The 14,214-nt window shown below is 40.3% G+C and overlaps 1 protein-coding gene across 5 annotated transcripts in view; it reads left to right on the plus strand.

The window, feature by feature from the left end:
- The first annotated feature begins 2,352 nt into the window (after positions 1-2,352).
- Positions 2,353-14,214, plus strand: part of CD84 (CD84 molecule) — a 38,285-nt gene continuing 26,423 nt past the window's right edge. For all 5 annotated transcript variants that reach the window (XM_011967269.1, XM_011967285.1, XM_011967293.1 and 2 more), the window contains exon 1: positions 2,353-2,472. In XM_011967269.1, the coding sequence (XP_011822659.1) occupies positions 2,427-2,472 (46 nt within the window). In that variant the 5' untranslated portion in view covers positions 2,353-2,426. The remainder of the gene's footprint in view (positions 2,473-14,214) is intronic.

The raw sequence follows: 14,214 nt of genomic DNA on the forward strand, positions 1-14,214 counted from the left end.
GCACAAGTATACATATGTAACAAACCTGCACGTTATGCACATGTACCCTAGAACTTAAAGTATAATTAAAACAAACAAACAAACAAACAAAAAAACACAGCATAGTGCTGAATAAAAATTGTAATTCCCATTGTCAAAAAAAATAAAAATAATAATAAAAAAAGATATTGTGGATATGGCAAAAACACAAAAGGTGGGACAAAGTGTTTCAAGAAATAGATCTTGTCAAAATTCAAGAGCGACTAGACACCACGCCAGAGGAATTAACGGAAGATGACTTGATGGAGAAGAATGCTTCTAAGCCAGGATCAAACAATGAGGAAGAAGACATAGAAGCAACAGTGCCAGAAAACAAGCTGACATTAGACAGTCTGGCAAAAGGCTTCTGACTATTCGGTACTGCTTTTTAACTTCTTTTATGACATAGGCCCTTCTATGGTATGATACAGGCACTAAAACTAAAACAAATGATAGAAGTAAGAAGGGGCACCATATAGAAACATTTTTAGAGAAATGAACAAGCAAAAAAGTCAGACAAAAATTGAATGTATTTCTGAAAAGTTACACCGACTGTGCCTGTCTCTTCCACCTTCTCGACCTCTATCTCTTCTTTCTCTGTCACCCCTGAGACAGCAAGACCAACTCCTCCTTATCCTCCTCCTCCTTAGCCTACTTAGCATGAAGATGATGAGGATAAAGACCTTTATGATCATCTAATTCCACTGAATGAACAGTAAACATATTTTGTCTTCATTATGATTTTCTTAATACCATTTTATTTTCTCTACCTTACTTTCCTGCAAGAATATGGTAAATAATACATATGACACATGGAATATGTGTTAATCAACTGTGTTGTTGGCAAGGCTTCCAGTCAACAGTAGGCTATTAGTAGTTGAGTTTAGGGATGTCAAAAGTTATGCATGGACTTTCGACTGTTTGAGGGGACAGCACTCCAAACCCCTGCATTGTTTAAGGGTCAACTATATGCAGTATTATGTAAGTATATATGGGAAATGATCAGCAGGATTATTTAATGAGTGACTCTAGAGGCCCAGGTTACCTAGGAATGAGCTAGCTGGCACGAGGACTCATCTCAGTCAAAAAAAAAGAGCTGTACACATCCTCCAGGTCTCAGGGGTAGTGTCCCCAGCCTTCCCATTACTCCCCAAAACAGCTGGGTCAAACTGCTTAGCTTCTGGGCACAAATATTCATTTCTATCACCATTCCCAGACAACGTCTCCCATACACACATTACACAATCACTCGTATTCTTGTTAACCAGGATGAAGACCCTCTACAAGAAATAGTCCTGTTACATCTAGCTCAACTCCACCTAAGCATGCCTCTGCACCTGCTGTCTCTCATGCCCAGGAGCCACAGTCTTTGCCAAGTGACACTTGCTGGCTTTTACCTCAGTTCACTAATTCACTGTGTGATATAGGGAAAAGTCACTTCCTCTCCTTTTGAGCCAGTTTCTCCATCTGCAAAATAGATTCAATAGTCTAAAAATCTCTTTCAACTTTAATTTTTATCAAACACTTTTTGTGTCCCTAATAAGGTGTGATCATAATCATAATGTTTCATGATGATATAATGGAATTATACATAATTATATATATAGTTATACTATATTATGTATTAATGTATTATATAATTACATATTATGGTACCATATATAAATATAATTATTTATAAATATAATTATTTATAAATTATATTTATTTTTATTAATAAATAAATATAATTATTTTTATTAATATAATACTTAATATTGATTATATTAAATAATATGACATGTTGATTATATACATAATCATGTATTTGTGATCATTTTACATAACTATAATTATATAATTTTAATTGCTACAATTTTTTAATCTCCTATCATACGTCAAAACATTTTTCCTCTTCCATATCCCCCATCACCATTCACCTAATAATAGTAATTCATTCTTCGAGCCTGTCTCAGGTTGGTTGTCAGTTTCTTCAGGAAGCCTACTCCAACTTTTCTTAGCCTGAGTTAGATGCCCCTATTCCTCTCATAGTTCCCTGTATTTTTCCTGTTGCAACACTTATTACGTTATGTTGGAATTGCTTGTTTAGTTGTTGATTACTCCAAAAAAGAGTATAAACTCCATGAAAGGAGGATGATGGATTGCTTTGTTGCTCTGCATATTGCCAACACCCAGAAGAGTGCCTGGCACATAGTAGGCACACAATAAATATTTGTTTAATAAATAATTAATGCTAGGCACTTTAAATTGGAAAAAACTAGCACAGTAATACAAAGACCAATGTTAACTAAATCAGTTAACTTGCACTTCCTTTCTTAAACGTCGTTATAAAAAGGAGGAAGAAAAGTGAAACTGACTGTGCTAGAACAGTGCCGTGCTTTTCTGCAGAAGGTTAGACCCTGAGAGAGATGGCTCAGCACCACCTATGGATCTTGCTCCTTTGCCTGCAAACCTGTGAGTTCTGACCCTTGCTGATCCCCTCCTGGTTTTCCATAAAGTTTTAAAAATTGCCCTTAAGGAAGATATTGAACTGTCTTTTTGATCTGTATTTAACAGAATATCCTGGGTCTCAGTATCTACTGTACTCAACAGGATCCAACTGGCTGGGGAGAGACTTAAAATTAAAACCTAAGTGTTTTTCAGCTTTAAAGTTTATATTTCTGAGTTTTATTTAGTTTTGGAGATCTCAGTTTTCAAAAGTCTGAGGCAAAACCTTCTCAGAGGAATCAGCACTTGGTAAACCCACCCACAAAGCCTGGCAAAAGAAAGATCATCTAAAAGCTCAAATGACTTACAAGTAGTCTCTTCTTAGCACTCAACTGTGATGGTGTTTGAGGGAGAAAATGTCTTTCCTAATTATAGTTGATTGTTCTATCAGGTTAGAGTGATGGATGACTCATCATTATCATTGTTGAGCTTCATCTCTATAAACTCCCTTTATTTTCAAAACACAGTTAGAGCTATTACTCTGCTTTTATCCTCAAGAAAGTCTAAAATAAATGAGGAAGAGATTATTATCCCATTTTTTACAAATAGTCTCAAAAAAGAATTGGAGAACTTGAATTTAAAACCCTATTTTTCTCATTTATGGCATAAGAGTAAACTAAAAGAACAACATGAATATTGATTGTTATTGGTACAAAGGAAATTATAACAACACAGTTCTGGGAGTGCTGTGTCATTGTACATATTATCTCATTAAATACAAACAACTGCTCTGTCTAACAGAAATTTACTATGTTTGAAACTTCTAAATCTACTTCTAGTATCTCTTGCCAGTCCTGAAAATGCACTAGCAAAATTCTGGCGTGAGTTAGAACCCTGGGAACCTAGTACATTAGGATTTTCTGAAAAAGGTAAAATCAATGCACCGTGATCTCTCTGGTTCCCTTGGCCATTTCAAGCTATGGCTCCTTTAATTTGAACTTCATGGAGATTGTAATCACTAGTCAGACTAAATTTTTGGAGCCTCTGAAATGCAAGTAGGTGAGGAAAAGTTGGTACTAGGGATGTCCTTAATCTTCCAGAGAGAGATTAGACAAGGTAGCATTTGATACCACTTAATTTGCAAAACATTCTATGATGTTTATGCCTACATTTTCATGTTATCCATATGAAAACAATTGAGATGGGAAAGATAGATGTTATTAATCCCATTATGCAAGAAAAATAATAAACTTAGATTTAGGAGTTAAAAAATTCACCTGAAATTTCACTACCTAAATTGGTAGAGCTGGAAATATACGTTGGTTTTTCTAATCCCAAGGTTAATCCCAATCCCATTGGACCTTCTTTCTGCTCCACCTGACCTCTTCACTCATTGCTTTCAAATTCTTGATGCTCTTCAAAAGGTTAATACCTGCTAAAATAAAAAGTAGCTCTAGGATACACTTCTTTCATCTACCGAAACTGAAATAAAGTTGTCAAATCAGCTAGTAGTGAATTGCTTATGAGTTTTGTGACCTAGAGGAAGTTATATTCCTCCTCTGACTCTTGTTTCAGCTTCAAAATGGGGAGGGTATTAATACAGTAGAATTGTTTTGAGAATCAAAATGATGATAATGCATGTATAACACTTGGCATAGTACCTAAATATATTAAATGCTTAACAGATATTAGCTAATGCTGCTGTTTTTCACACTCGCTTTTCATGCATTATTAGGAAGAGCCATGGCTTTACCCCACAGAGATCCTGGGCAGGACTCCTCTGTCAGGGAATTGTCCAAGGAACATAAACAGGAGAAAAGGTGGTGGGAGTTTGAGCTTAGGTGTTGGTTTATCGGGGTTCTGGAAAAGGAAACTAGGAGTGAGATACTCATTTCATCAAGGATCCATGAAAGGGGAATGGGAGCTTGTTTTATAAAAGTAAAGCCAGGAGTACTTTTTACATACTGTCCACCTTTACTGAGTTATCTGTTTGCCTCTTCAGGATTATTCTGAAAACTTTTCTGAGCATAAAAATACACTTGAATTCCTCCTGCTGCTGTTACTGGTAGAGGTAGTCCCTTACATTCAGTATTGGCCTTAGGAGTCTACACTTTATGCATTTCCCTGGAATTCAGAGCAGTTGAAGAGGCTGAGAAGCAGTGGAGAGATGCAGGGAGAAATCCCCATTTCCCCTCAGAAATCACCAACATAAGGAAAGTCTGAGTGTGCAAACTTATGACTGTTCCATGTTGGAAAAGTTTTCTCTGAGTCAAAATTCACAGTCTTATGCTCTGATGTCAACTTTCTGATCATGACTTTGGAAACACCATGACTCTGTCTCTCCACATACCCTAGGAGACACTCCCACTCTGAGGGTAGGAGATGGAGGAGTCCACCAGTTTTAATCCTTGCCCATCCACTCTACATATTCTGTCTCACACTCTTAAGTCTTCCTTTTCTCTACCCCATTCCTATTTCTATTTCTTCAACTCCCTGTCTTGTCTCCCATCAGTAATAGTAATAAATAACCATTTATGGAGCAATCACTGCATATTTGGCATTACTCTAAGTAGTCTACAGTTATTATTTTGTTTAATCCTTACAACACACTATGAGATAGGTACTGTTTATGTGTGCGTATACAGATGAAAGCATTGATACACAGAGAGTCAAAGGTCATTTAACCAAAGAGTGAAAGAAGTAGAATTTAAACTTCAGAGTCGTTAGACTTAACCTCTGAGTCATGCTGCCTCCACCCACTTTGATGCTGAAGTGGAGTAAATTACTCTCCCCACTATTAATATTTGGGAATATGGCAGCAAAGAGTGATGATTTATTTAGTTCTGTCAAGACAGGATTATTTGGATAGAAGCTGTGCCTTTCTCTATACTCACCCATAGAGGAGGAAGGAGCTGCTGGCAGGTCCTTGCCAATAACAGAAGTTTAGGCAGGGCAGTGAGGCAGAATACCCAAGCAAATAACCATCTCCAGACATGTTTCAAATACCATTCACTTTAATATTATTCAAATGTGATTTGAATTAGTTTCTTTAAACAAATGAAAGTTCAATATCAACATGATGTTGATTTCCTGTTGGATGTTGAACATGGTCATGGACATTTCAGCAGTTGAGACTTAAAATTCCAAGAAATGAGTGGACCCACTGTGGGTAACTGCACCCCAACCATCATCCTGGGTCTCAGAGACAGGAAGCATACCTGTGGAAGTATGCTGACAAAACAACCTGCCACTGATCTGAAGTCCTTGCATCGTGGGGTCTTCAAGATAAGGACAAGGCCTCTGTATTAGAATGAGATGTAAGCAGACAACTACCATAGACATTCAGAAAGGGCTCAAAAGCAGAAATCCAGTTATAGAAATGGAAATATATTATATATGGGTAAAACTGGTTATCAAATACCCAGCTTCCAAACGGAGGGTGGGAAGCTGTTCCCCCTGTAATAACTCAGGCCTTCGGTGGAAGGTAGTGGAGGCCTACCTTGTCAGCTCCAACTGCTGAAGCAGTCCTGGAGATCAATATGGAGTCCAACAAGGCAGCCGGAGGACCTTCACAGCAGGAGCCTGATGGTCAGTGCCAAGCCATTCAGGCTACTGAAGTATTCCTAAATCAAACCTTTCTTGTCTTGGACCTTAGGAGAGGGATGGACCTGTAAGTTTGGAGATCACTGGGCTCATCTATGTGAAACTTGGAAGGAGGTATGAGCAATCAGTTGGGGGCTGATATAGGTGAATCTGACTAGGTACTCGTGTTTCCTTTGTTATACTCAATGTTCAAGTGCCCACTAATAGAGGGTAGCAATGTTAGAACAGTGGATGAGCCATGATCTCACGTCTGTTTTGAGATTGTGTGTGTGTGTGTGTGTCTGTGTGTGTGTGTCTGTGTATCTGTGTGTGTGTGTGTGTGTGTGTGTGTGTTTTGAAGGAACCAATTCAAGTAAACCTAAATCCCAATAAAGGTGATATAAAGTAAAACTCCTAGGGGAAAACCACGTACTATTGCATGGGGGTAGTAGGTTCCTTTTTCTTAAAACCTCATGATCAAGGACTTTCCGTTGCTTTGGAGAATGACACAAAATTTCTGGCTGCCCAGCCCTGTGCTTCCTCTTTCCCTCTACATCCCTTCACTCAATGTGAACAGTTATAATGGACTGTCTTCTGGGTACCACATGCTAAAGCTACCTCTGGTCACTCTCCCAGACCTACAATACTCAGCAATGTTCCACCCCCACTTTTTGACTCTAGGAAGCAGTGGGTGGAGAAGAGAGGGAAGTTTAGCTAGTGCCACAAAAAAAAGGACAAGAAATGTTTATCTGGAGGATCCTAAGAAAGTAAGGGGGTAGAAGTGTCTGTTAAGCAACAGTACAGTCTTCCCCATTTCCATTCTTATTAATAGCTACTTGCTGACTTTAACATCTCCCCAATACCCTAACTCTAATATTTCCCTTCATAGTTGTCTGAGGTGTTATTTTAGTCTCTTTGAAGATATTTATTTGTTTTACATAGCAAACACCTCTAGTGCCAAGCATACGCCAGGCACTATTCTAAGAGGTCTACAAATATCAACTCATTTAACCCTCATAATATTTTTATGAGGTCAAATATTGTGCTACTATTACCTTCACTAATGTGCTAATATTACCTTCATTTTAAAGTTAGAGAAACTGAGGCACAGAGAGGTTACTGACTTTCCCTAGGGTTCATGGACGGTCCCTGAGAGAGCCAGGATTTTAGCCCAGGCAGCCTAGGTCTCAGTGACTAATTCATTGTGCCACACAGGTGACTCCACAAGGCAAGGCTCCCCTTGGAACCACTAGACTCTTCTCCATTAGTACACGCACTTGAGAGCACTCTCGTGTCATTTAATCCTCATAATTCCTCAAAGTGGCAGGACAGCTCTGTTTTATTTCTTTTACCAACTAGAACCCTCGGACTTAGCAAGTAAGTGACATTCATGGTCATTTAGCTAGTCAACAACAGACCCTTGACTCAAATGTGTTTCCTAATCCCTGGTTCAGGACACTTTTACTAACTATGTTGTGGGTCCCCATTCTGTGGATCTAAAAAATTTTCTTCACAAACAATATAGAATATAGAAGGAAGTTGCAGTTAGCCATCTGCTGCTTGTTAATAATCAGTTTAAATACTTGACCTTTCACATCAAGACCCAGAGATCAGTAAAGAGTCCTCTCTTGCCCTCACTCTTTCTCTTGCTGAGATTTTCTGCCTTGTTTTTCTATTGTTGGAAAAGGATAATTGAGTCAGTTGCAAAAAAGAAAAAATTTTTTAAGACAGAATCTTGCCCTGTCACCCAGGCTGGAGGGCAGTAGCACAATCATGGTTCACGGCAGCCTTGACTTCCCAGACTCAAGTGATCCTCCTGTCTCAGCCTCCCAAGTAGCTGAGACTACAGGTATGCATTACCACATCTGACTATTTTTTTTAATTTTATTTTTCATAGAGATGGGATCTCATTGTGTTACCCAGGCTGGTGTTCATTTTTTCAACAAACATTTAATAATCATCCACTAGTTATTGGAGGAACAGTAGTGATTGAAACAAACATTTGCATTCTTGATAATTGCATTATAGTAGCAGTGTATTGAGGGGATAGGTTGGGAGACGATCAATAAATATGCACAGGCAATGCTTTAGTGGTGATAACTACAATGAAGAGGATAGCAAGGCAAGGCAAGAGAAAATGATGGGGTGGGGATTGCTATTTTAGGCACAGTGACCAGGAAAGCTCTTTCTAATGAGGTGATGTTGGGACAGAAACCTGAACAAAGTAGGGGGCTGCTGAAAAGAGTGTGGTAGGAAAAGAGGAGAACAGTGGTGCAAAAGCTCTAAGGCAAAGTGCCCTTGGCCTGTTTACAGAACAGAGGGAGCTGATGTGGTTGGAGTAGGAGAGAAGTAGGGGCTGATCAGGCAGAGCCTAGTAGTGATGGTAAAGGTTATGAAAGAAGAATAGAGAGCTCCCCAAACTCCAAAGGTACACTGTGTTCATTTTTAATAGAATCTAAGGAGAACTATGGGGTCTTAGGTCTAAATGACCTCTCCATTGTCATCCGTATTTGACTTTGGATTCCACCCAACACTTCAGTAGGTTTTGCTTGCCCAGCCTTGAAGAATTTTCCTCTTACCAGTTAAAGGCCTCATACCCCATCAATCTTTATACTTCATATGGGTTTCTGATTCTTACTTTTTTGTTGTTGTTGTTGTTTTCTCAAATATTCTTCTTTTTCTCACGATCCCTGTTGTCTTCTTCTAGTCAGTGGCTTTGAGCTACCTAACCATGAAATGTACATTTGTAAAATCCATCCATACAACTAGGATCATCCAGGGAAACAGGGTTATCATCTTAGACACAGAAAGGTGTATTGCATTGGGAAGGGTGCCCCAGCCCAATCCAAGAGGGGAAGTCAACCTCCAGTGAGCAACCAGTCCTCAGTGCTCTCTTTCAACACTGGTCATCCTGTCCCCTGGGTCCTGGGCTCCCTCTCTGCCATAGCTACCTAAGAGTCACCGTGAACAGGTTTTTCCATCTAAGTCTTCACCCCAGGGTTTCAGCCTTTTCTTGCCTTTGCTTCTCCTCTGGAGGTATGGCCTTTCTCCTACCTTTCCCATTTGTGTTCTGGTATAGGAAGGCCACAAAATTACACTGGAAAAGGTTGTAAATGTGGGTTACTGCTTCTTCACTGGGCTCCCAAGGGTACTTAGCAAACACTTGATCCCCTTCGTCAATCTCTTCTTGACTCCCTGTGGTGTTCCTTATAGTAACATTTCCTCCCAATTTTTACATTCACCAAAATAATAGCAACTACCATTTATATGTGCCAGGCATTCGCAATTGCATTTAATAATTATCCACGCTTTACAGATGAGGCACCTGAGGAAGAGTGAATTTCAATAATTTTCTCAAGATAACACAGCTAGGTTCAAATATTCCTAGATTCAAAATCTGCACCTTTAGTCTGTATACCTCCTAGCTGGTCCCACTCTTGCCTCCTCACTGTTAGCAGATAGTCTCCCCTCCTACATTACTGAAGAGATGAAGGCCACCAAGAATGATTGCCTTCCGTTTTATCCTATCTATTCCAAAATGTCCACTCTGTATTAAGCACCTTCTATGTGTCCTCAAAACAATTCTATAAGGCAGGCATTATTATAGCCCATCTTGTAGTCAAGTAAGATGAGGGCCTCAGCAAATGCCAGGGATTGAACCTGAGAACAAGCCCATGTGGCTCAAATCTGTGCTCACTGTACATCACCAAGCAGCCTCTTCCTATCACCATCTTTAAAAACATTTCAAAATACCTTTGCTCTTTCACTCATCCTTTCCTCTCCCCTTTCCACTTCAGGTGAGGGTGTGACCCTCCTTAAACCTATAGCTTCCACTGCCTGCCTTTCCTTTGCATCTTTTGTTCCATGACAAGCACTAGTAGTCTGTATGTCTTGTGCTGTACTGTATACCAGAGGTTTAAGGCAAGGCCCCTGGACTCAAGTCATTCACAGTGTCCAGAACACAGACACACAGATTGATGACCACCACACAATGTGGCAAGTGCTATGAGAGGGAAACCTGGAGTTCCAGAGAGGCCATGGGCAGAAGCATCTAACCTAGAGCAGGCCCACTGGGGATATCTCTCTCTGCTCACCCTCCCTAGCACTTCCCCCACAACCCCCCAGTCTCTTCTATTTTAAAACGAAAATAAATTAGTTTTACCTGACCCTCTAGCTACTGTCCTATCTCATCACCCTTCTTTCACTGTCAAGTTTTTCCTCCACACTTTACTACCTACTCTGTCAGTCCCCTAGACTCTGGCCTTCCATCGAGTTGTCTTACTTGCACTATATTCTCAAAGGCCATCAATAACCTCGTAACGGGCAAACCCAGGGCCATTTTCAGTCTTTATCCCATTGAACACTGAATCATTAGACATCAGTGGCAATCTCCTCCTTGAGACTCTTTCTCCTCTCTGTGATATCGTTCATTATTGGTGCCTCTCTTGCACTCGTACCGCTTGGTCTATTGTGTTTCTTTTGATGGTGCCTCTTCCATAAATGTGAGCACTCTTACAAGGCTCAGTCGCGGACTTCAGGCTTACTCTTCCTAAATGACCCTCCTCTCCTTCACCCACTCCATTTCTGTGGATGATTTCTAAACCTGTTGGATTTCAGTGTTACAGTAAGTACCAGAGACACTAAAATAAGAATGCCTTAAACGAGAAAGAAGTTTATTTCTTGCTCATGTAAAAAAGTCCAGAGTTGGCAGTTCACAGTCGGTAGAATAGTTCACAAGGTCGTTGGGGTTCTGACTTCTGTCTTCCTGCTCCACCATCCTCAGAATTTGGCTTCCTCCTCATGACACAGAATGTTTGTCTAAGATCCAGCTGTCATGGACTTCTGGCCTGTAAAAGCAAGGAAGAGATGAAAAGAGCAAATTTCCCTCATGTATGTATTTATTTATTGGTTTTTTTCTGAGACAGGGTCTCACTCTGTCACCCAGGCTGGAGTGCAGTGGTGTGGTCTTGGCTCACTGCAACCTTGACCCCCTCGGGCTCAGGGGATCCTCTCACCTCAGCCTCCTGGGCAGCTGGGACTACAGATGTGCACCATCATGCCCAGGTAATTTTTGTACTTTTTTGTAGAGACAGGGTTTTGCCATCTTACCCAGACTGGTCTTGCACTCCTGGGTTCAAGCGATCCACCTGCCTCAGCCTCCCAAAGTGTTGGTATTGCAGATGTGAGCCACCACACCAGGTTCCCCACTCTTCTTAAAGACATAGAGGTCATATACAACACTTCCATTTTTATTCTGTTGGGCCGAACTTAGTCATATGACCAACGTTAGCTAGAAGAAAGCAGGAAAATATAGTCTTTACTCTGGGTGGCTCTATGCCCTGCTAAAATTTAACAATTCTATTACTAAGAATGAAGGAGGGAACATATATTGGAAAACAGCTAGCAGATTCTGCCACAATGCCCCAAATAATACTTCAAGTCCATTCTCTCTCCTTATCTTCCATCCTTCCAATAGCTTACTTACAGGGTCCACTGTCATCTGAAATTTAATATTTCTAAGATTAAACGTGTCCTTTCCCCTTTGACTTATTTCCATCATAAACTTTATGAGTTTTTCAATGACATAAAATAGAAACTCAAAATATATTGATGAACAATTGAATTCTAGCAGATGCCTCTTTATTTCTTGCCTTTCTCTGTGTTATCGTCAAATCCAGCCCTTCCTTTCCATTCCCGTTATCATCCCCTGGTTCATGCCCAGAAGACTACAGTATTCCCTAAATGGCCTCTCTGATGCAGCCTCTCTTTCCTGTTTTCCTCCCCACACATTATTACTAGCTTACGATGACTAAAACATTATTTTAATCTTCACCCTCAAAAACCTTAATAGTTCCCCTCTGCCTCTGGTGGAGACCTCAAACTGAAGGCTGTCTCAAATCTAAACCTAATTTGTATCTCCAGCTGTACCTCTGTCCACTCTGATATGCAAATTTATATTCATCCAACTAACATCACAGTTTCTGCTTCTATACTTTTATTCAGGATCCAAGGACTTGAGACACTCTTCCTTTCCCTTTCCATCAAGTAGAATTCTATTCACCCTTCAAAATCCTCCTCAAATTCTACTTTCTTTGAGATGTTTTTTCTAACCACTACAGCTCAGCGATCCCTCCCTTCTTAGAATTCCTATCGTAACCACTGTTTCTACCATTCACTTGAATTTATTATTTACTATCTCATACTGCAAAGCAGAATTGTGTGTGTGTGTGTGTGTGTGTGTGTGTGTGTGTGTGTGTGTATCTTATTTCCCTAACCAGGTATCAAATTCCCCCCAAAAGGCAGAGAATCTGTCTTTGCCATAGACTAGCATAGTGCATTTCATGGTAAGTCCTCAAGATGTTTTTGTGCCATAAGTTATCTCTGAAATTAGATTTTAGTAAGGTCATTTCCAGTGATAACATAATGTTAGGGTCCCCTTAGCACCTAGAAAAATAAATATTGGGATTGATTGATATGGACATTCTTTCTTTTAAATCTTAAAGTCTTCTAAGAGCAGAATAAAGTCTATCCAGGGTACCTAAAACTGTCCCTCTAGGCTTTACTTGAATTAGCCCTTAAAAAATGGCTGTTGATATATGCTCCAGTATGGCCCTGGCATCACGAAGACCATCATAACGATGGCCTAGGGCAGGCCCAAAGGGCAGGTACCAATTGTTAAAGTGATGATAAAGAACATATGATGAATGTTAAGATATCATTATCAACTCCAGAAATAACTAACATTTATTTTGCCTTGATGATCAGCAAAGCATTTCTACTCATATTACATCATTTGCTATTCACCAAATAGGACAAATAGCATAGTTATTATTTTCATTCTATGGATGAAGAAATGGAGGCTCAGAAAGGTTTTGTGACCTGTAATCCTAGCATTTTGGGAGGCTGAGGTGGGCAGACCATTTGAGGTCAGGAGTTCAAGACCAACCTGGCCAACATGTGAAACCCTGTCTTTACTAAAATTACAAAAAGTAGCTGGCCATGATGGCATGCACCTATAATCCCAGCTACTCAGGTAGCTGAGGCAGGAGAACTGCCTGAACCCAGGAGGCGGAGGTTGCAGTGAGCCAAGATCATTCCACTACACTCCAGCCTGGGTGACAGTGAAAGAGTAAGACTTTGTCTCAAAAAAAATAAATAAATAAAAAAGAAGGGTTTTGTGACCTCGTTAAGGTTGTCCAGCTCATAAGTAGAAGTACTTACACCTATGCCTTCTGCCTCCCTATCTTTCCACTGCATGCAATGGTTTTGCAGTTGCCTCTCTCAAAGCACAGTTGGAGTGTTTGAAGGTGGCAGAATCTTCATCTTAAACATGTGCAACCCCTTTGCCTTTTCTAGCAAGCAAAGTATTCATGCCATCAACACCAGCAGCACAAATAACAGCTTCCCCCAGCTTTGCCTATCCACCACCCCCACTGCCTGATTGCTCTTTGATACCCCACCATCACTTCCTGAATGACTTGCTACAGGGGATGAGACATACTTTTAAAACTGCACCACACACCAACCACTGTGGCTGCTCAACGGCCCTAATATTAAGAAGGTCTCAGCCTTAATAATCTACCTACATACTTCTTGGCGTTTGGTGAGAGAACCCAGCAAAATTACGAGTCTGTGGAATCTATGTTCTGTCTATCTCCTCACACCTAATCTCAATCCATAGCGTAGTGTGGCAATTAAGCACTAGGGCCTGACTTCAAAAAAGACTTGGGACATGGGAGATCTGAGACCAGGACTGGCTAGATGATTTGTGAGGCCCAGTGCAAAATGAAAGTGGAGGGCCCCTTGTTTAAATATTATGTAGAATTTAAAGGTGGCAATGCAGCATTAAGTCCAGTTCAGGGTCCTTTTGAGCTCAGGGTTTTGTGCAACTGCATAGATCACATGCCCATTCCAGGACCATCCAGGGATTCAGGCTGGGACACTACAAACACCCCTCTCCTCGAACTCGTCAGTACAGAAAAACAGTTTATCTGGGAGAATTAATGTTCTTGAATTTTAGCAAACTATGACTCTTACCACCAAAGGCAGCATTAGCCTCTTTCTGACCTGCCACCCCAATGGCTTATTTCTATTGCTTTTACCATTTAGCACTCATCGTGTTGTGTTATCTTTCACTTGTGTCCATATCTGTCTTATTTTCTGGGCTGTGAGCTCCTCAGGGCTGCA

The sequence above is a fragment of the Mandrillus leucophaeus genome, unplaced genomic scaffold, assembly GCF_000951045.1.
Source record: "Mandrillus leucophaeus isolate KB7577 unplaced genomic scaffold, Mleu.le_1.0 Scaffold1195, whole genome shotgun sequence".
In the NCBI taxonomy this organism is placed as follows: domain Eukaryota; kingdom Metazoa; phylum Chordata; class Mammalia; order Primates; family Cercopithecidae; genus Mandrillus; species Mandrillus leucophaeus.